The sequence below is a fragment of the Castor canadensis genome, chromosome 1, assembly GCF_047511655.1.
Source record: "Castor canadensis chromosome 1, mCasCan1.hap1v2, whole genome shotgun sequence".
NCBI lineage: Eukaryota > Metazoa > Chordata > Mammalia > Rodentia > Castoridae > Castor > Castor canadensis.
The window spans coordinates 197,902,749-197,926,476 of NC_133386.1; the positions used below are offsets into that span (position 1 = coordinate 197,902,749).

General features: G+C 44.4%; 1 protein-coding gene across 2 annotated transcripts in view; it reads left to right on the forward strand.

The window, feature by feature from the left end:
* Positions 1–14,537: 14,537 nt before the first annotated feature.
* Positions 14,538–23,728, forward strand: part of Cd6 (CD6 molecule) — a 41,090-nt gene continuing 31,899 nt past the window's right edge. For both annotated transcript variants that reach the window (XM_020176186.2, XM_074046586.1), the window contains exon 1: positions 14,538–14,704. In XM_020176186.2, coding sequence (XP_020031775.2) covers positions 14,644–14,704 — 61 coding nt within the window. In that variant the 5' untranslated portion in view covers positions 14,538–14,643. The remainder of the gene's footprint in view (positions 14,705–23,728) is intronic.

The window sequence follows — 23,728 nt, forward strand, 5'->3', positions numbered from 1 at the left end:
TTCGAGATAGGGTCTCATGAACTGCTTGCTTGGACTGGCTTCAAACTACAGTCCTCCTGATCTCCGCCTCCTGAGTAGCTAGGAGAATAGATGTGAACCTCCAGTGTTCAGCAGGCCCCACTTCTTAAAGGTTCCATCGCCTCCCAATAGCTCCAAGTCTACAACACATGGTCAGACTACGCAGAGCACGTCACATTGAGGCAGCCAGGGCTGGGGGTGTGGCGCTTGTCCAGCAAGTGGGAGGTCCTGAGTTCAAACCCTAGTACCCCCATAAAAAATGGGCAGGGGGAGAGGCCCACATTAAGGCAACCAGCATTCCCTGGCTGGATCACATGGCAGTAGTACCTTTCCACTCATGTTCAGTCCTAGGCCAATATGCTGGAACGCTTGCAAATTCCCTCCTTTGTCCAACCTTGAAGGCCTGCCAGGACTAACCCTCCCACACCAATTCCCAAGCTTCATCATTTGTAGCCCTTTACTTTTATTTATTCATTTATTTATTTATGGTGGCACTGAGGTTTGAACTACAGTCCTCACTCTTGCTAGGCAGGCGCTCTTCTACTTGAACCACTCTGCCAGCCCTCTTGCAACTCCTGCCCCACTCTGCTTTTTGCTCACCTTCACACAAGCTATTCCTCCAGCCTAGAACTTTCCATGACTCACTAATATTGGTTCCTGAGGACTTGAAACAGATGTCACCTGTCCCAATAAGTCTCCCCTGGGAGGTTGGGTTGCCCCTGTGGTTATTCATGTCATAACTGCTTGTATGTGCCTGTTTCTTCAGTGGACTAGAGGCTTGTGGAGAACAGGGGTTGCATTTTCTTCATTTCTGTGCTTTGACATCTGGCCTCATGCCTGGTACATAGTAGATACATCCTCTTCAAGAGGGTAAACTGTGGAGTTGAACCACCTGGAAAAGTCACTATTTGGATGTCTAAAGAGTTTACCTAATCTCGTCCTTTCCTTTGCCTTAGAAATGGAGAATCATAATATTTGCCCTAGAGTTTTTTGTGAGCATCAAAATGAGATAACCCAGTACTGTGGCCGTCATGTAATAAGGAATATCTGTACCTTAAATAATAAATGAATTAAATAAATACATAGAGATTGCTTATTATGTGCTGGGTACCATCCAAGGTGCTAAGAATATAACAGTGAATGAAACATAAAAACCTCTGTCCTCACTAAACTGACATTCTGGGAGGGGCTGGGGTGATAGACAACAAGTAACTGAATGGAACAGAATGGAATAGAATAGAATAGAATAGAATAGAATGTACTTAATGCCACATATAATAAAAGCATCAATGAAAACGAAAGTTGGATAAAAGAGCAATAACATATAGTGTATAACACAATAATAATTTGATATTGTAAATCAGGGTTTCTCAACTTTGACATTATTGGCGCTTTGGGCTGAATAATGTTTGTAATGGTACTGAGGTTTGAACTCAGGGCCTCACATTTACAAGGCAGACTATCTCTTGAGCCACTCCACCAGCAGCCCTGCATATATGGTGTTTAATAGTATTCTACTCACAAGATGCTAGATACACCCTGTGTTTGTCAGCTTTCTGTTACTGTAGCAAAATATCTGTGATAATTAATTTATAAAGAGGAAAGGTTTAGTTTGGCTTATGGTTTTGGAGGGTTCATTGCTTTGTCCTGTGATGAGTAGCACATCATGGTACAGCAAACCATTCACCTCAGGGTGGGGAAGCAAAAAGAAACAGGTGGAGTCCTCTTCACAGGCACATTCCTAATAACAAGATCTCCCACTAGAACCAACCTCTTAAGTTTCTGTCACCTCCTAATAGTGCCATGGCTTGGGACCAAGCCTTTAATACATGAGCCTTGGGGGACATTTAAGATCCAAACTGTAGCAACTCCCCCTCAGGTAAGACAATTAAAAATGTCTCTAGACATTATCAAATGGCCCCTGGGAATAAAACTATCCCTGGTTGAGAACTTCTGGAATAAATAAAAGTCTGCTTAATGGTGCCAATTATGGTTGGGATCTTAAATGTTCCCCAAAGGCTCATGTGTTGATGGCGTGGTTGCCAGCTGGTGACACATTTGGGAGGTGGGGGAAACTTTAGGGGGTGGGGCCTAGTTGGAGGAAATAGGTCATTGAAGGTGGATTAGTCACTTTCATTGTTGTAACAAAATGCCTGAGAAAACCAATTTAGGAAACCAACAAGATTAATTTTGGTTCACAGTTCTAGAGGTTTCAGTCCATAGTCAGCTTACTCCATTGCTGTGGACCTGTAGTGAGGCAAAACATCATGATAGCAACAGTGTGATGGAGCAAAGTTGCTACCTCATGGTGGCCAAGAAACAGAGAGGGAGAGAGGAAAGGGCCAGGGACAAGATTCCCTTCAAAAAGCACACCTCCAATGACATACTTCTCCAAGCAGGCCGCCTCCCACACCTCCCAACAATGCCATCAAATTATGAGTTCATACAGCTGGAGGAGTGGCTCAAGTGGTAGAGCACCTGCCTAGCAACCATGAAGCCCTGAGTTCAAACCCCAGTACCACCAAAAAAGAAAAAAGAAATTATGAACCCATTAATGGATTAATCCATGAATGAAGGGAGAATTCCCATGGTCCAATGACCTCTCAGTGATTGGATCCACCAGCTGGGACAGAGTCTTCAAAACATGAGCCTTTGGGGGTGTATCATATTCCAACCACAACAGGGGTGTGGTCACACTGGCACTCTATTTTCTTTCTCTCACTTTCTGCTTTCTGGCCAACATGAGGACAGCAAGTTTTGCTCTACTATACACTCCTGCCACAATGTTCTGCCCACAGCAATGGGGTCAAGTGATCTCTGAAACCATGAACCAGAATATCTTTCTTTGATTTGTCACAGCAACAGAAAGCTGACTGACACAGTGCCCCCTGCCCCACCAATTATATGTCCACATCCTGACCCCTGGAACCTGTGAATATTACCTTTTAAGGCAAAAGAATTGATTAAATTAAGGATCTTGAGCTTATTCTAAATTATCTGGGTGGGACCTCATTGTCATCACATGTCCTTATAAGAAAAAGGCAGAAGTTGGGTGCCAGTGACTCACTCCTGTAATTCTAGCTACTTGGGAGACTGAGATCAGGATGACTTCATTTTGAGGACAGCTGAGGGAAATAGTTTACAAGAACCCCACCCCCCCACCCAACCAATAATTTGGTGCAGCGGCAGGCACCTGCCATCCCAAGCTACATGAGAGGCTGAGATTGGGAGGATCTTGGTTCCAGGCCAGCCCAGCCAAGAAAGTTCAAGAGACTACCCCTCAATGGAAAAAAGCTGGACATGGTGGTGTGCACTTGTCATCTCAGTGATGGTGGGAAGCTTAAAATAGAAGGCTGGTGGTCCAAACAGGCCTGGGAAAAACATGAGTCCCTATCTCCAAAATAACCAGAGCAAAAAGGTCTGTAGGTGTGACAGTAGAGTGCCCTCCTAGCAAGCTCAAAGCCCTGAGTTCAAACCCCAGTACCTGCCTCTTCCCCTCCAAAAAAAAACCAACCAAACAAAAAAAAGCTGAGGGAGATTAGATCGACCCACACAGGAAAGAAGGCGCTCTATAAAGACACAGCAGCCACAAGCCAAGAAATGACAAGGAGCTAGGTGCAGTGGCTCACACCTGTAATTCTAGCTACTCAGGAGGTAGAGATCAGGAGGATTGAGGTTTGCATCCAGCTGGAGCAAATAGTTCACAAGACCCTATCTTTAAAAAAACCATCACAGAAAGATCCCAAATCAATGACCTAATGATACATCTCAAACTCCTAGAAAAACAAGAACAAGCAAATCCCAAAACAAATAGAAGGAGAGAAATAATAAAAATAAGAGCTGAAATCAATGAAATAGAAACCAAAAAAACTATACAAAGAATTAATGAAACAAAAAGTTGGTTCTTTGAAAAAATAAACAAGATCGATAGACCCCTGGCAAACCTGACTAAAATGAGGAGAGAAAAAACCCAAATTAGTAGAATTAGGAATGCAAAAGGGGAGATAACAACAAACACCATGGAAGTCCAGGAAATCATCAGAGACTACTTTGAGAACCTATATTCAAATAAATTTGAAAATCTAAAAGAAATGGACAGATTTCTAGATACATATGATCATCCAAAACTGAATCAAGAGGAAATTAATCACCTGAATAGATCTAAAACACAAAATGAAATTGAAGCAGCAATCAAGAGTCTCCCCAAAAAGAAAAGTCCAGGACCTGATGGATTCTCTGCTGAATTCTATCAGACCTTTAAAGAAGAACTGATACCAACCCTCCTTAAACTGTTCCACAAAATAGAAAGGGAAGGAAAACTGCCTAACACATTTTATGAAGCCAGTATTACACTTATCCCAAAACCAGGCAAAGACACCTCCAAAAAGGAGAACTATAGGCCAATCTCCTTAATGAACATTGATGCAAAAATTCTCAACAAAATAATGGCAAACCGAATTCAACAACACATCAAAAAGATTATTCACCACGACCAAGTAGGCTTCATCCCAGGGATGCAGGGGTGGTTCAACATACGAAAATCAATAAACGTAATAAACCACATTAACAGAAGCAAAGACAAAAACCACTTGATCATCTCAATAGATGCAGAAAAAGCCTTTGATAAGATCCAACATCATTTCATGATAAAAGCTCTAAGAAAATTAGGAATAGAAGGAAAGTTCCTCAACATTATAAAAGCTATATATGACAAACCTACGGCCAGCATTATACTTAATGGAGAAAAATTAAAACCATTCCCTCTACAATCAGGAACCAGACAAGGATGCCCACTATCTCCACTCCTATTCAACATAGTACTGGAATTCCTAGCCAGAGCAATTAGGCAAGAAGAAGGAATAAAAGGAATACAAATAGGTAAAGAAACTGTCAAAATATCCCTATTTGCAGACGACATGATCCTATACCTTAAAGACCCAAAAAAACTCTACTCAGAAGCTTCTAGACATCATCAATAGCTATAGCAAGGTAGCAGGATATAAAATCAACATAGAAAAATCATTAGCATTTCTATACACTAACAATGAGCAAACGGAAAAAGAATGTATGAAAACAATTCCATTTACAATAGCCTCAAAAAAAATCAAATACCTAGGTGTAAACCTAACAAAAATGTGAAAGACCTCTACAAGGAAAACTATACACTTCTAAAGAAAGAGATTGAGGAAGACTATAGAAAGTGGAGACATCTCCCATGCTCATGGATTGGTAGAATCAACATAGTAAAAATGTCTATACTCCCCAAAGTAATCTACATGTTTAATGCAATTCCCATCAAAATTCCAATGACATTCATTAAAGAGATTGAAAAATCTACCGTTAAATTTATATGGAAACACAAGAGGCCACGAATAGCCAAGGCAATACTCAGTCAAAAGAACAATGCAGGAGGTATCACAATACCTGACTTCAAACTATATTACAAAGCAGTAACAATAAAAACAACATGGTACTGGCACAAAAACAGACATGAAGACCAGTGGAACAGAATAGAGGATCCAGATATGAAGCCACACAACTATAACCAACTTATCTTTGACAAAGGAGCTGAAAATATACGATGGAGAAATAGCAGCCTCTTCAACAAAAACTGCTGGGAAAACTGGTTAGCAGTCTGCAAAAAACTGAAAGTAGATCCATGTATATCACCCTATACCAAGATTAACTCAAAATGGATCAAGGATCTTAATATCAGACCCCAAACTCTTAAGTTGATACAAGAAAGAGTAGGAAATACTCTGGAGTTAGTAGGTATAGGTAAGAACTTTCTCAATGAAACCTCAGCAGCACAGCAACTAAGACATAGCATAGATAAATGGGACCTCATAAAACTAAAAAGCTTCTGCTAATCAAAAGAAATGGTCTCTAAACTGAAGAGAACACCCACAGAGTGGGAGAAAATATTTGCCAACTATACATCAGACAAAGGACTGATAACCAGAATATACAGGGAACTTAAAAAACTAAATTCTCCCAAAACTAATGAACCAATAAAGAAATGGGCAAGTGAACTAAACAGAACTTTCTCAAAAGAAGAAATTCAAATGGCCAGAAAACACATGAAAAAATGCTCACCATCTCTAGCAATAAAGGAAATGCAAATTAAAACCACGCTAAGATTCCACCTCACCCCTGTTAGAATAGCCATCATCAGCAACACAACCAACAACAGGTGTTGGCGAGGATGCGGGGAAAAAGAAACCCTCTTACACTGTTGGTGGGAATGGAGGCTAGTACAACCACTCTGGAAAAAAATTTGGAGGCTACTTAAAAAGCTAAACATTGATCCACCATTTGATCCAGCAATACCACTCTTGGGGATATACCCAAAAGACTGTTACTCCAGAGGCACCTGCACATCCATGTTTATTGCGGCACTATTCACAAGAGCCAAGTTATGGAAACAGCCAAGATGCCCCACCACTGACGAATGGATTAAGAAAATGTGGTATCTATACACAATGGAATTTTATGCAGCCATGAAGAAGAACGAAATGTTATCATTCGCTGGTAAATGGATGGAATTGGAGAACATCATTCTGAGTGAGGTTAGCCTGGCTCAAAAAACCAAAAATCGTATGTTCTCCCTCATATGTGGACATTAGATCAAGGGCAAACACAACAAGGGGATTGGACTATGAGCACATGATAAAAGCGAGAGCACACAAGGGAGGGGTGAGGATAGGTAAGACACCTAAAAAACTAGCTAGCATTTGTTGCCCTTAACGCAGAGAAACTAAAGCAGATACCTTAAAGCAACTGAGGCCAATAGGAAAAGGGGACCAGGAACTAGAGAAAAGGTTAGATCAAAAAGAATTAACCTAGAAGGTAACACCCACGCACAGGAAATCAATGTGAGTCAATGCCCTGTATAGCTATCCTTATCTCAACCAGCAAAAACCCTTGTTCCTTCCTATTATTGCTTATACTCTCTCTACAACAAAATTAGAAATAAGGGCAAAATAGTTTCTGCTGGGTATTGAGGGGGGGGTGAGGGAGGGGGAGGAGTGGGTGGTAAGGGAGGGGGTGGGGGTAGGGGGAGAAATGAACCAAGCCTTGTATGCACATATGAATAATAAAAGAAAAATGAAAAAAAAAAACCATCACAAAAATAGGGCTGGTGGAGTGACTCAAGGTGAAAGTCCTGAGTTCAAATCCCACTAACACACACACACACACACACACACACACACACACACACACACACAAAGACAAGGATCTCCTGTCACCAGTAGGCGGTGGAAGAAACAAAGGACATATTGTCCTTTAGAGACTCTAGAAGGAGCTCAGCCCTACGATGCCTTGATTTCTAGCTGAAAACTGGCAGAACTGTCAGAGAATGGATTCATATTGTTTTAAGTCATCAGCTTTGTGGTAATTTGTTACCACAGCCTAGAAAAGGGATACATGGGTGTGGTTTCACCATGGAAAGTTGTGAACCAAGATTCAAATTCTTATAGGGGAACTTATGGCAAGGCCATTGACAAGGGTAAGGCTGACCCCCATGTGCAGATCACAAGAACCTGGAAGGGTTAATTAAACCTTTAGGCAATGGGCTCCAGCCCCCGGATGTTGATAGGGTGGCTCTATCTGGATGAAGTGGGCAGATCTGAGTGTCAGGCCTTCTTCTCAGGGGCTCAGACCCATCCTGGCCTAGCCAGGATGTTGTGGTTTAGCAGCAGCAGGACAAAAACAACCTCGGGGATTTTCATTAGTGTAAATTCAGGATGAGTCAATGTTATCTGGGGACACCCAAGACCACAACATAGTAGTGGTTGTCAAGGTGGTGTGACTCTAGGTAATTTTCTTCTTTCCATAGCTTTTCAGAGTTTCTCTACCATGACTCCGAGGCTTGGATTATTGCACAAACTTGGCATCAGGAGGTATCACCTTCCTCACCCCAGGCTGCCCAGGCTCTATACAAAATGCTGGTTTCAGTGAGCACCACACTTAAAGGTTCAGTGAGAGGTGATCAGGAGGGAAAAGGGCCTTGAAATGCTCCACAGGGGACAGAAGTGACACCAGGCCGCCTCTCAAACAGGATTTTCTTGTCTCAGGCAATGCCCAGCAGAGGAACTGGGATACTGGAGATGCCAACTTTCATCTTTGACCACCACGGCTCTTGCCTTAGAACCAGCAGTTGTCAACGTGGGTCCTAAGGATCCCTGAGACCCTTGAAGTTATTCATGAGGCCAAAATTATTTTCATAGCAATGTTAAGAAGTAGTTTGCCTTTTTCACTGGCATAATTTGCTGGCTTTAGAAGCAATGGTAGGGAAAGCTGCCAGTGACCTGGCATGAATCAAACCAAAAGTGTGCCAGTAGTCATTGGATTCTTCACTCCCAGGCACTGAGAGCAAAAGTACGGTGGGCGGCCATGCCCTGTAATCCCAGTTAATTGCGAGGTGCAGGTAGAAGGACTGAGGTTCAAGACTAACCTGAGCAAAAGTGTAAGACCCTATGTGAAAAACAAACTAAAGCAAAAAGGGCTGGGGACATGGCTCAGATGGTAGAGCACTTCAAGACTCTGAGTTCAAATCCCAAGACTGCCAAAAATCGGGGAGGATTGCTTGTTTTACTTGAGAGTGTCCTCAGTGAAGCAGTTAACATGGAGGATATTAAGTCACAACCCTTGGGTACAGGTCTTTTTTAATATTCTGTGTGACAATATGGGAAGGAGACACAAAGCACTCTGAATACTGCTGTGTAATTGTTGCCTTGGGGAAAAGAGCTTGCACTGGCTGTTCTTCGATTTGCCAGCTGAATTAGCTGGATTTTTTTTTTTCATGGAGCACCATATTTACTTGGACCCACCGTTATTCAGACAACAATTTGACAGACAATTTTTTTGCAAATGAACAAAGTGAGCCTGTCACTTTAAAGAAAGCAGCTGGTGGTACTTGTTGCCAGTGATGAAACTGAAGCTTTTAAGTGTAAAGTTTGAATTTTGGACAACTCTGCCAGAACGATACTGATAACTTTCCAATGCTTAATTTTTTGATAGGATCAGAGAGTATATTAGTAAACGTGATTTCTTTCTTTCCTTCTTTCTTTTTGTAGGGTTGGGTTTTGAATTCAGGGCTTTGTGCTTGCAAAGCAGGCGTTCAGGCAGGCACTGTACAGTTTGAGCCACTTCTCCAATCTGTTTTGCTCTGGTTATTTTGGAGATAGGATCTCTCGAACTACTTGCCCAGAGCTGGCCTTGAACCATGGTCCTCCTGATCTCAGCTTCCCAAGTAGCTAGAATTATAGGTGTGAGCCACTGGCATCCAGCTAGATTTCTTGTCATTATGCAATGAAATGCGTCACCCTTTGGAAGATTTTCATAATTCTGTGAACCAGCGTGTCCCCACACGATCGATGAATGGACCATGCTAAGAGGTCCATCCAAAGGGCAAGATAGATCAATAGACTTAAACTTAACACTGTATGAAGCCCTTGATGTGATTTCAGATTCTGTATTGCAACCACCTTTAGATACGATTGCCTGTCACGTTTGTTGCAGTATCAGAGAAGGATATCTACCACAATTATCTTCAAAACTGTTATTAAAATACTCCTCCTTTTACCCACTGCATACTGTGGATGGGGAGAGGGCGTGGGCTCTGTGTTTATTTATGTTCATGCCCAACAGACAAGGTCAGCCACAAGAGAGACCTACGGCAGTCAAGTGGACTGGATGCCTTTTGGTGTAGATAGTAGCCAGTTTGTCTCCCAGCCACACCATCCTGCAATGGGTGACAGGAGGGGAGCTACAGGGGGCAGACAGTTCTGAAAACCATTTTGTAAGTCTTTGATTGAACCCTAGTTGCAAAGTGGGGCAACCCAACGAGATGCCCCCTTTTTTTGACTTGCCTTCTCTTCCCCATTTGTTTCCTATTTCTCATGTCGGTCCCCGGGATCGAATTCCCAAATAACCTATCTACAAGCAAGCCCTTGTCCCAGGCTCTATTTGAGGAAGAGGCCGGGCTAAGATACTACCCTATTTCAAATGGACCCCCCTCCAGCCTCCTGACCCTCAGTTTTACTTCTTTTCTCACATAACTTACTAAGTCAGTCATTTGTTACAAACCTCTTCCAGTAAAATGTAAGTGCTATAAAAGCAGGAATATTTGTGTTTTGGTCAGCATGGTGTCCCCAGCACCTAAAATACACGATAGAGATGTGTCAGATGAGTGACTAGATGATTAGAGGTAGAGAATGTATATTTAGGTGCTGAATATTTAGACCCTGGTAGAAAACTCTGGGCCTCAGAGCAGGCAAGGCTTGGATGTTTGGGGACCGTGGAGAGGACTGAGGAGTTTTACATCCTAGAGTAGACTTGACCGCCACAGTGTTTGAGTCTGGTAGAACCAGAGTCTTCACTTGTAGAGGTGCTGTGTTTCAGCCAAAACCTTTGTGCTTAGACACCCCATCTCCTCCCTGCAAGAAAGCTGAATTGCTCATGGGTGAGAGTTCAGGATACTGGTCACATAGACCTGAGTTCAGAGCCCAGCCCTGGAAGGTTCTTACTCTTTTTTAACTGTGGGATTTTTTTTTGGGGGGGGTTGGACTGGGGTTTGAACTCAGAGCTTCACGCCTTCCAAACAGGCACCCTACTGCCTGAGCCACAATTCCAGTCCATTTTGCTCTGGTTATTTTGGAGATGGAAGTCTCATTAACTATTTGACAAATTGCAATCCTCCTGAAAGTAGCTAGGATTACAGGCACGAGACACTGGTGCCTGGCTGGGATCTTGAGCAAACCACCCCTCTAACTTCAGTGTCCTTATGCAAGGATACATGTTGAAAAGTGAGGGGGAGAATTCTGATCATTGGTGGCATTAAGCCTTCCGCTGGGCCACACGGAAGACGGATAGAGTTGGAGGTCTTCTCTTCCTTCTAGTTAGAGATGCAAGCTTCTCTCAATAATGCCACTTATTTCAGTTTTGCTAGGCCAAGGTCAAGAGAGAGATAGAGTCAGGATGAAAAAATGCCTGGCTCTTTAAAGATGGAGAGTCACCAGGTGTCCTTTGCAAAATGAGATCAAAAGGTCCTGGTTCCAAGAGTTATAAATAAATACAAGTTCATTAATTGAACATCCAGTTGTGTACATCTTCTGACTTCCTGTTCAGTCCTGGACTGTTTGTCCCACTCTTTCTAGCCAGTTTTCCTTTGGATTTATAGCAGGCTTCCTCCCTCCATTTAATTTAATTTAATTTAATTTAACAGAGTCAAGAACTAGTCCACATTTTTCCTTCCCACCAAGTAATGCAGCTTCTCCACCCTGACCATCTCATACTAATTTGTCTGTTGGTTTTCTGGTTCTTTAGTTTTGTGTGGGTTTTTTCCTAACTTAAATTAGGTATTATTATAATTGTTTTATACAATCAGTGTTTATTTAACCTATCTCGGTGATTACACATTTCTTTGCCACTATCCTTATTTGAATCTTGAACTTTCTTTCTGGATTATTTTCCATGTTCTTAAAGAATACTTTCTAGAATTCCCTTGGGTAAAGTCTGTTAGTTGTAGGTGTTCTCTGTTTTTATCAGAAAGGATATCTGTCTCAGTCCATTTTGTGTGGCTGTAACAAAATATCATGGGCTGGGTAAAAACTAATCTATTTCTCATGACTGTGGAGGCTGGGAAGTTAATATCAAGATGCTGGGACCTGGTGAGCACCTTCTTGATGTGTCACAACATGGTGGAGGGTGTCCTATGGTAAAAGCCAGGGAGCACAAGAGCATGGCGAGCTCGGCTCTCTCTTCCTCTCCTTATAAAGCCACTAACCCCTTTCTGTGTGGCCCACCCCCAGCACCTTACATAACCCTAATCAATTTCCAACCTCCAAACGCCATCAGCATATGGATGCAGAGATTAAGTTTCCAATATTTAATCAACTTTGGGGACACATTCAAATCATAGCAGTATCTTTTCAACTTCATTTTTGTTTTGTTTTTTTTTTTGAAACAGAGCCTGCCCAGGCAAGTATCAAACTTGAGATCCTCCTGCCTCACTCTAGGGTTACAGGCATGCATCCCTACACCTGGTTTCATTCTTGAAAGATATTTGAGGCTGATGGTTATTTTCTCCTAGCACTTCTAGATGCTATTTGTCTGTCTTCTGGCTTCAGCCAGAAGTTAGCTGACAGTCTACTTCATAGTTCTTCCATCTTCTCTCTAAGCAAACAGCAGGTTTGCTATTTTCCAGATCCCTAATTCTCTCTTCAGCTAAGTCAATCTACTGCTTAATCTGTCTATTGGGATTTTAGTTTCAAATATTTTTTTTTCATTTATGCACATGCTGCCTCATTTTTTTCAAATCTCCCTGGTCATTTTCAACACTCTTAATCACTATCTAAACCTTCACTTATCAACTTGTATTTCTCTAAGTACACAAAGCATTCTTACTTTATGTGGTATACAACATAATTCCAGTATCTAAAGTTCTTGAAGGTCTGAGTTTACTGTCAACTACTTTGTGACACTCTCACTCAAAGTAGCTCTATCTTGTGTTTTGCAATTTTTTTTTCAAGAGCTCATGTTTTGGAGCTTTTTCTGTGGGAATTCCTTGAGGCCTAAGCTTAAGGTAAGTAATTCAAGGGAGGAAATTCTACCACCATCCCCCCTAAGAACCTAGGGCACTCTTGTCTACTTTAAGTTCTAATCTTGTTGTTAGTTTGTTATGGTATTGTGAATTCCACCTCCAGACACATTTGGGGGCCAGTCGGTGCTTTGGACCATTGGGATAGACCATCCTTTTTTCCTCCACTCAGAGTCAACGCTGACCCAAGCCAGCTCCGTGTCACCTCCCTGTGAGCATTCTTTCCAACTCTGGGTGTGCTGTTTTGGTGTGCTCTGCTTTGGGTGGAGGATTCTGATTTTGTGTTTCACTCTGCTCAGCTCTAGGTTTTGTTAAGGACCTTTAAACTGAAGTTCTTGGCCATCTGAGGTCAGTACTGCCTCAGGACAACCTCTGCTCTTGCTTCTTTCCCTTGTGTTTGTTGGCATTTTTGACCTTTGGTGATTTCCTTTCATTTCTTGCCACTTCAGCTATGCTTTTGAAAATAGTGGAAAATATTTTTTCCTGGTGCTTTGTATCAGGACAATTTCTGAGCATATCTTATCTACCATATTGTCAGAAATGGAATTCACCATCCTTCCAGGCCTGTTTTAAATGGCTTTTTCTCAGAACTAGGAGACCTTGAGTTGCGTTAATCTTCTCCTGGCCTGTGTTTGGTTACTTGTGTTTGTGAACCATACACTACTTTAGGGCAGGGGGGTGGTTCCTCTCTTACCCTTCCAACCCGTCTGTTCTACAAGTCCACACACCCAAGGCTCTGGAGTGGACTTGAATCACAAGCTGGACGGGCCCATAGGCCCCCAGTGCTACCAAGGACTCTCCACTAGAGGGCAGTCTCAGCTGGTGCCAGAGCTGTTTCCGCCCCACCCTCCCAAGGCTGCTAGGGGTGGGGTCTCTGGTGGGATGGGCCTGGCTCACTGTGACTCCCAAACGTCCCATCATTTGGCACCCAGGGGAGGAGGAATCCTTTACAATCCACAGGTGAAGAAATGAAGACAAGAGATGATGCAGGAAGTGGAGGGCCAGAAGATGGGATCCTTCAGCAGGACTAGGATTGAGAACCAACCCCTTCCGGACTCAGGATTCTGCTTGGAGAGCCAAATGATCTATTCCTTCATCCTCTCAACAAACATTTATTTAGCACCTACTGCATGCTCCCCAGGGGACACATGTTGAATTGAACACACTTGGTTTCTTTCTGCCTCCTCCTTATTGGCGTCATTGGCTGCAGTCTGATTGGGTAACTCAGCATTTCCCAGGCAGTCCCACGCCTCCCTCCTCCAGCCCTTTGCTCTTGATATTCTTCTGGCCCAGTGGCCTCCCCATCTGTCAAAAATTTTCTCACCCTGTAGGCCCAGCTTGGTGCCTAACTTCCACAGAGGTACACCCAGCCATTTAGGGCAGGTCCTACCTGACCCAAGACTCCTTTCTCTGCAGAAGGAGATGGAGACTACCTTCTCTCTCCATTTCAGTTTATATTTTTCTGGGGGAAGGCTTAGGCCGTTGTCACTCAAAAGTGTTTCATGACTGTGTCCCCTGCTTCCTGGTCACATGGCTCCCACGGACAAAACAAGTCTTGAGATTTACTCCCATGAGAGCTGGATTCTGTGGTAGCAGAGTCACTAATTCACTCTTCTAGCTTGTGTTGCCTGAGTATTTGCTATGAGTAGTTATAGGACCTAGGACCGTGCCCAGGAACATGGTCCCTCACTTCCCTTTGCCTTCCTTGCACGATCCTTGGGGAAGTGTGTGTGTGGTGTGTGTGTGTGACTCTCAGGGGTCAGTTGGGCTTGGGGGGGCTCATGACAGTGGTGGCTAGGGCTCCCCCACCAACCCCTGAAACACCAGCCCGGCTTCCTGGAGACCAAAACCACAAGCAGATCGTAGAGGCGTGTGATACTCACAGGTTGGGTTGGCCACCGCGTGTAGGAGATCAGCAGAAAGAAAGACACCAACAGGAACAGAGAGGGTGTGCAGGCAAGACGGTACACAGTGGCCCCAGGATGGCGCTTCCCACGGGTGGGTACATGTAGCCCTCAGAGATGGCACCAGACATGTGGCTCTTCGTCGGGATCACTGGACTGCTGATGGCAGCACTCTCAGGTACCACTTTTTATCACCTCCTGGTGCTAGGGGACCTGGGTCCTGCCTACTTGCCCCTTTCTGGAGCCTTTCAGCTGAGACTGTACTCAGGGACCAGGGTACCCTACTTATGACAACAGCATAGGCTTGGAGAGAGCACAAGAATTCCCTCAAGGGCCAGGACTGGTAGACAGTGCTTCCATGCTAAGAAGCCTTGTGGGGACGAGATGACATGGGCAAGGAGCTTTATGCCTCATGAGGGGTCCCGGCTGTGAGGAGAAATGCATCTCCCACCCCTAGGCTCAAGAACTCCCCTCCCTCATTTCTTGCCAACTTACAGAAAGGAACCTCACCTTCCAGAGAGGCAGGACCATGACTTTCATATTTTCAACATCAAGGCTGAGGTTTAGGGCTCACCAGGTTCGAGACAGGGGAGGCCTGGGGGGTCCTCCCAACGGCCAGTCACTGGTGGCTTCAGCATAAGCTGTTTGAGATGCAAACAAGCAGGAAAGCTCTTGAGGCCCACGCATACCATCCTGACCCCCCCAAGTGCTGAGGCACCCTTGTGACCTGGGCCAGGGATCAGGGGTACCTAGGGCTGTGCTCAGCAGACACTTTTTGAACCCAGCAGAATGCAGAGTCCAAGCTGGACAGAGCTGGCCAGTGGCCCAGAGACCTAAGAAGTCCTGCCTCTGGTGGGCTCCCACATTTGGGGTTGGGTTGCTGGTATGGAAACAGAATTCTGGGCCTGGGGAGTTGGGTCTGCCCTGCAGTACTTTCAGTTTGGTGTAAGCATGTGGGGCGCTCAGGGAAGACTCTTCTTTCTATCTTCTTTTGTAGAAAGGTGTTCTGAGCTCCCTAAGTTCACACTGGTTCAGGGAAAGCTATTTTGCTTTGGAACTAAGACCTGTGTGGCTTCAGCCTTGCATGGGTGGGACCTGAGCTTTGCCTCCCTTGCTTGGACAGCAATTTCTAAAACAGTAGGTCCAGAGGCTCCACTGTCTTTCACCCTGAGCTGAGAGAAGATGACAAGAGAGGCCTCCTCTCCACACAGCTCCATCACAGCCAGCCTCTCTGCTCTTCTCAGAAGGCCCTGCTGCAGGCTCAGAATTAAGTTGGTGGCAGAAAGGTCTGTTGGCCACCTCCATGGAGCTACAGAGACCAGCTCCAACTACAGCCTCCCAGAAAGAATGAGGACCCCATGACTGAGCCAGACATAGGTGCCCTCTGTGTTAGAGCCAATGGGCTGCTGGTCCATGGGCTGAGAGGGCTGGCCAAGACTGGTGCCCATGGGGAGCTGGACACCAGGACTGGGCAGGAGTCAAGAAGGTCCAAGGAAGGACCCAGGAGCAGTTCCCCGCAGTTAGGTCTTTGTCTCACCCTGACAACTCCTGCCCCACCCACAACATTCCTGATACCTGTAGATACCTTGGTCCCCTTCATGTTTTGGAAAATATGTTGATGTTCAATTGATTCAGTTCTTGTCACTGACTTACGTTTAGTTTTGAAAGGAAACTTTACGTCACTATTATAAATGGAAAACTAGTATCATTTGTTATAAATAAAAGGTAAAGAGAAGAGTAAAAAAATGGTGGCAAAGACCAATTTGTGCTACGCTGTAGCCAACAGTTGAAAGGATGTCAACTGAGCCTGAGTAGAGCCTGAGGCCAATGCCTGCCCTGTTAAAAGGGAGATGAGAGAGGCAATAAAGACATCCTAGTCCCAAATTATTTTCTTTCTTTTTTATTTTATCATTTTTACATTTACTTACATGTGTATACATTATTCTGGCTACCTCCCCCCATCCCTACCCCACTTCCGGACAGAACCTGTTCTCTCTCTTGTTCTCTGATTTTGTTGAAGAAAAAACAGAGATAGTAAGAAAGACATAGCATTTTTGTTAGTTTTAGGTAAAGATAGCTATGCAGAGAGATTCCTAGTGCACTTCCATGCACTTGTGTACTGAAACCCACGTTGGTTCATCTCTGCCAGACCTCTTCACTACTTCCTGGTCCCCTTCCCATAGTGGCCTCTGCCAGTTTAAGATTACTTTATTTGCTCCTGTACAGTGGGCACATCAACCACATTCAAGTTTTAGGTTTTCTTCCCTTTTCCTATTCCTCCCGTGCACATTCTCCCCTTAGTGTGTGACTCACGTCCAATAATATTACTGCATTTGTTTTAGGTCTACAATCTGCATATGAGGGAGAACATAATATTTTTGGCCTTCTGAGCCGGGCTAATTTCGCTTAACATGATGTTCTCCATGCAGGGGAAAAAGGAACCCAAATTATTTTCTTCTTGACTTCTCAGAGGGGCTGGAAGTACTCCAAGCATGGAACAGCCTTCTCACTGTGTGTTCGAATGGCACCTGGTGCTGTTTCTCGAAACTCTCTCACGGATCACTGATGGTCAATGTCCTCCTGCTGAGAAACACAGCCTCAAAGAAACCCCATGTCCCCTCTCCAGTACTGGTGTGAGGAAGGCTAAGCTGCTGGCCCTGAAGCCCAAGTGTTCCTCTTCACTCGGGCCCTGCAGGCCCAAAATGGACTCAGACCTGCTTGTGGGGGTTTGGTGTTAGGTAAACCATGTTGGGGACAGGAGAAGGAAAGGAAGGAAGGAAGGAAGGAAGGAAGGAAGGAAGGAAGGAAGGAAGGAAGGAAGGAAGGAAGGAAGGAAGGAAGGAAGGGGAGAAAGAGAAAGAAGAGGGAGAGAGAGAGATAAATAGATGTTGGAGATGGAGAAAAGGGAGGAAAGAGAGTGAGAGGGAGTTCCAGGGCCTTCTGCCCAAGAGCCCAGGCCTGGCTGGACTGCATAGCTCTGCTTCTAGCACCACGAGCTGGAGGAGATCAGCCCTCCTAGGCACTGGCAGACCTCCCCTCTCCTGCTCATTCTCTCAGTCCTGGTACTTGACTTTGTACCCTGGGCATCACACAGCTATTTCTTTGCCCAGGCGGCCTGGGTTCGGGGCTGGTCTCTGACCAGGCCTTTATGTTGTGGGGTGACTAGGGCTAGAGATCCAGGTCCTCCAATTTGCTACTGGTACTCTCTGATGACCCGGCTCCAAGACACCCTAATTCTGTGCCTCAGTTTCCTGGGAGTGAAACCAACAGAGGTGAAAGAGCAGAGAAAATGAACCAGAAACCCTTGACTGGAAAGGGTGGATGGGGTCAGGAAGCCTGAGGTTTTGCCTCAGTCTTGCCTCTAATTCACCAGGTACCTGTGCTCCTTTCTTTCTCTGAACTTCAATTTCTCCATCAGTGAAATGGAGGTGCTTTGGGTAGGAGTCTGTAAAGGGCCCATCCAGATCTGACACTACAAAGCAATCATAAAGAACTAGCCCTTTCTGGCCAGGGTAGACTCTAATTCCGCCTGCGCTGTAGTTGGTGAGGTCCTCAAAGGCAGCTTTTGTGTGCTAAAAAGTTAGCTTGTGGTAATTTTAAAAATAATAATACTTCTGCTGGAGGGTGTAGCTCTGTGGTAGAGCACTTGCCTAGCATGTGCGAGGTCCTGGGTTTGATCCCCAGCACTGTAAAAAAAAAAAAAAAAAAAAAAAAGAAATCATTTCTTTAATTAAAAAAAAATTTAAGAATCTATTTTTCCCTTTACTTGTAAATTCAGCACAAGCCTTGTAATTCATTTATAAGCCCACTAATTTTTAACAATGACTTTCAAGGAGCCTTTGATTAATTTTTGAGCCAATAAAGCTAAACAAAATCAGTTTCCTTAAATAATAAATCCTCCTTACATAGGTGGCTCATTAATTCCCTTAGATCTGTGCTATCCAATGCGGTAGCTGCTAGAATCATGCATTTAAAATGTGGGAGTTCAAACTGAGATGTGTGAGGCATAAAATATACAATAGATTCCAAAGACAAATACAAAAAGGATGTCATATATCTCATTAATAAATTGTGACTCACTTGCTGAAATGCTAATATTTTAGATAGTGTCAAATAGATTTGATTATTACCTTTGAGTTTATCTATCCCTCTCTACTTGAAATGTGGCTGTTATAAAATTTAAAATTATACATGTAGCTAGCATTATAATTAGGCTGGATAGTGCTACCTTTGGTATTTTAACCTACATTTAGGAATTTAATGAATCCTCTTTCTTTTTTGAGGTCCTAGGGTGAACCCAGGGCTTCACACTCGGTAGACAAGTGTTAGAAAGCAAACCTTCCTAAGGATTTCAGAGAATGAGTTCTGATTTAAAAATGTAGCATAAGCAAAGTGAGTATGATGTTCTTTTAAACATTTACAGATATGGTCAAATTCTTTAAAATTTTTAACTTTAAACTTGAATTGAAGTCAATTACCCTATCACATCTGTGAGAAACTCTAATGGTCACATATTCCAAAGCATCAGAAATACAGGACTTTGTACACCAATGCACAGAACTCAACTCACCTTAAATTTAATGCAAATGTATAAATCAATACTAGGTTTCTTTCTTTATTGCTGTTATTCTTTTGGCAGTACTGGGGTTTGAGTGCAGGGCCTCAAGCTTTTTAGGCAAGTGCCCTACCACTTGAGCCACTCCACCAGCCCTTTTTTTGTGTTGGGTATTTTTGAGATGAGTCTCAGGAACTATTTTGCCTTGAACCGTGATCCTCCTCATTTCTGCTTCCCATAGCCGTGAGCCACTGGCACCCAGAAATTCTAGGGTGTTTTGCTTATTTAATCACCTCTCTTTTCTAAATTCTAATATTCTTAAAGTTAAAAACCACTTACTAAGAGAAAACAGTTGTTCCATTCCAAGTGGCATAGATTAACCAGAGCAGGTTGGAATTTTTCATCTCAGAGTTGGAGTTCAGGTTGGCTTTTTTGTTGTTTTGCCAAAATAGAAGATCTAACCTTCCTGTGCTGCTGACAGACATGTTATGCCCTTTGAAGGGCATGTGCCCTCCAGTTCGGCAGGTCCCTGGACCCATAGCCTCTGAGTCCAAGTGATAAGAACCCAGTTCTTTGCCTCTGTCTCCTTGCCCAGGGGGCCTCCCCACTTACCGGATTAAATACACACTTTTCCTTTTTAATTTCTTTTCACATTTTTCCTGCCTGCGCTACATCTCGTGGATAAATCAGTAATGGAGGACAACCTTCTTCATATTTCTAGCATCATGGGGTGTCTGGCCATAAATTCGTGAATGAAGGGGACATTTAGCTTGTCCATTACTGCAGTGTCTATCCTAGGGTGGTGGGGTTGGCATGTTTAGCCAGATCTAGATGGTTACACATGGATCTTGAGTGAGCAAGGTACATCACCTACGGCCTCCTTTGTTCAGTTCCTGTTTGGTGATTCCTTCTTGAATGGCTACCTCCACCTCACTTCCTGATAGGAACACTCAGGAATTCAGTTGGGCCTCAGCTATTGGATTCTGAAGCTAAGCAACCAGCCTTCTTCCAGGGACAAGGAGGAATAAGCAGGTGGCCCCACTGAGGCTTCAGGACAAGGGCTGGAAGGCCTCTAAGGACTGTGAAGTAGGAAAAGGCCATTCAAGTACCAGGCCACAGACCCCTGCCTGGACCACAGAAAAACCACCAATTTCCATGCTATGTTAGTTGCTAGGCCTGCCCTGAGCAGATCCTGCAAGGCTGGTATCCCCAGGACCTAGCTCCTTTGTCAGTCAGTGTCCTCTGGCTCTCCACTGATCCCTTGCACCCACATCTCTGGCTTTGGGTTTGGGGGTTAGGGCCTGTGGAGTTACTCAGTAGTCATGGGGCCCTCATTCCAGCTCACCTCCCCGTGTCTGCCATCCACCTGATGCTTCACTTAATTCTTCTTCCTAGAGTGTTTTAAAGTGTAAGTACTTTTACAGTTTTAGGAGAGACTTTATATGACTCACTTAAAGGAAAGCCATTGTAAAGTAGCATATTGATGGCAGTGGTGAAAATAAACTCAATGGACACAAAAACAGTGTCATTAAATTCCCACCAGATCCTTTGCTGCTCTTCCTTTGCTCTAAGGAAAGGGTGGTGTGTGTCAGAGAGGCATTAATGACTAACCCCACAGGAGTCCTTCTCCTCCAAGCAATCAGAAAGGCTGGGAGGGAAATAAAGGAGTATTGCTTTCTTTACAAGTAACTTAGTGTGGTGTGGAAACCATGTTGGTGACCTCCCAAACCATTTTGCAAACCTTTAGGTATGTGCTCCATACTTTAGAAACACCAGCTCAGAGAAGGGGAGAGGGGCTTGGGTCTGTACTCCCTTACAGCACTAAGCTTGGTTCATTCTGAATATGAGGACCCCAGATCAGGTACCGTGGGAAAACCCTGAATGTCCCTAGTGAGTCTTGAGGTTGAAGATGACACCCAAACTCATGTCCCCTGATTCAACTCTGAGAAACTGAGCCCCTGCAGCCTGGGAACAAGGGGAGCTCTTGGAGGGGTGAGGTGGGGGTGGATTTTTGGAGCTTAGCCTGACCTTAACTTGCAGGGTAGCCTTGGGAAAGTTCCTTCTTTTCACTGGATGTAGTTTTGTCCTTGGAAAATGGGCAAATTGAACACTGAGCCGAAGCCTAAAAAAAATCCTTGTACTGTGAAGTATGTTTCTGGAAACTATAGGTGTGGAGCAGGGCAGAGATCCAGTGGGTAGAAACTCAGCCCTAGGGCAGGCACAGTGTCACAGCTTTAGCCTGGACGCTGAGCTCAGGCAGGCTTGTGTTCTGGGTTCCAGCATGGCACGGCTTCATGATTGTTTATGTGCATGCATGGAAAGACAAAAACACCCAGCTCACCACGATGTTAAGGTCAATTTGGATAAAGTATCCAAATATTCCAGAATACAGAGCAGTGCTTAAAAATGTTAGTTTATAAATATTGCACAGTGAGGCCAAGGTAATCCCTTTCACATGTGAATACAGGATTTGGTAGTTAACACACACTGTTTGCACAGTGAGCTCTTTACCCACATGACAACCCCATTTTACAGATGAGGAAACTGAGGTTTAGCAAGGCTCAAGACGTCCACAATCTACAACTAGCAAGTGCTACAACTTGAGCTTAGTCCTCTCAGCTAGCATTCCCGTGCCCTTTCCTCCATGACAGAGTGGCCTGGTTACCTCCAGGCTGGCTGCTCTCTATCCAGGCCTGAGGTTCTCCTGAAAATGCCACTTCTACCTCCATTTGCAACCTCACCACTGAGTCCAGGACAGTCCTGAGGGGTCTCTGGGAAGATCACACATGGCTACCTTGCTCACCATGGCTCTCTTTCATGGAGTTTGTGTGGTGGTTCTATGTACATCAGGGCAGGAACAAGGTGAAGTTTAAGAGGCAACACAAGCCAAGGAAAAGCTTGCCCAGTGGGAGGCTTTATCTTTGTGTATTTATTCACCACCTGCTGTAGGTCAGACTTGTGCTGGCACTGTGATACAAGATATGAAGATTTTCCCTTGAATGCTTTGTAGTGTTGTAAGGAAGTAGGAGACACACATCAGGGTTAGCCTGAGATAGGTGTGATGACAAGTGCCATCTGATGGTAGCTATAACAATCATCCATTGCAGAAAATTTGCCATTCTCCAAGTCTTAGCTTAAAATGCTTATCCTACTCACCCTAACAACACTGGGACAACCACCCCATTTCAAAGGTGGAGACACTGAGGCTCAGAAAGGTTGTAATTTGTCCATCCATGTCTGTAGGTCTACAAAACTTGCATTCTGAACTACTGGCAATACTATCTCCTGGAACTGGGAGTCAGGAGAGGAAGAATATGACTAGGAGGGGACATTGATGTCTCAGAGAGGCTGACTTTGGGGACCAAAATGCTTTAGCATATAGAAGAAGATGACACAAAGGCATTTAAAAAATGAGTGCATACAAAACTGGTGACAATTGAGTCAAGTGTGTAACTTAGTCAATTGTACCAGCATCAACTTCCTGTTTTGGCTTTATGTAGTATGTCACCTTGGGGGGAAGCTGTGGGATGATTGACTTGGGACATCTTTGTGCTGTTTTTGTAACTTCTTGTGAGTCTATAATTTCAAAATAAAAAGGATTTCGGGCAGAAGGACCCACTTGAGCCAGGTGGGCTGAGGGGACCTGCCAGTCCCAATGGTCCCAAAGTTGTGTTGAGTAGGACTACAATTCCTACAGGAGCTAGAGCCCAGGTTCTTTTCTTTTTCCTAGCTCATGGAACTGGTGTGCGTGAGGATTTCATCAGGTAATACTCACGAAAACACCACATACAGGGACTGACCAACAGAAGGTTAGATACAAACGAACATTTACAGACATTCCTAGACAATGACAAGGACACCAGCCTGTGGTGTAGCACTCTGCAAATACATAAAACTGCCCTTTTCTCATCACAGCCCTGTGAGGTCTGAGGGATTTCTCCTGTTTGCTGATTGACAGAAGCCTGGAGAGGTGAAGTGAATTTCCCTAGATGGTACTGTTGTTAAAGATATCAGATCTTTAACTTAACCTTTTGTACCAAATCCAGTGTTCTTTCCAACCCTGGAAATTTGGCAGGGGACCCCACCTACCTCAAGCTTTCTGCAGGAAAATTCTGAGGATTTCCCACACCTCACCCATCATCTCGTGGGCTGCCATGGAACTGTGTAGAGTCTGAGCTCTGCCACTTCTGGGCTGAGTGGCCACTACGAGCCTGGGTTTCCCCAGCTCTACAGCAGGGTCAACAACAGTTCTCATGGGTCTGGGATGGGTTTCCATGAGATGTTCACTGTGACTCACTTGAAGAAACAATAGACTTCTCAGGGTGCTAGGAGAGCCCTAGGGCCACACTGCTGCCGGGGCTGGGATCCAGGCAAGAGCTCACTGGATGGCAAAGGTAGACTAGGTTTCCGTTTGCCATTTTGTAGGCTCCTGCCTGAAAATGACAACTTGAGAGAGGCCACGAAGCAGCACGGCAGGCTGATGGGCTGTGGAGGGGGCTGTGGAGATGGGCCCCTGGCTTTGGGAGTTCAGGAAGAGATCCCAGTCATGGGAAAGTGATCCATCGCTTTCCTCTGCAAGAGATGGCACCTCTGGACCTCCACCACGTGTAAAGATAGGGGACATTAGGAGGTCCAGCCTTTAAGTCT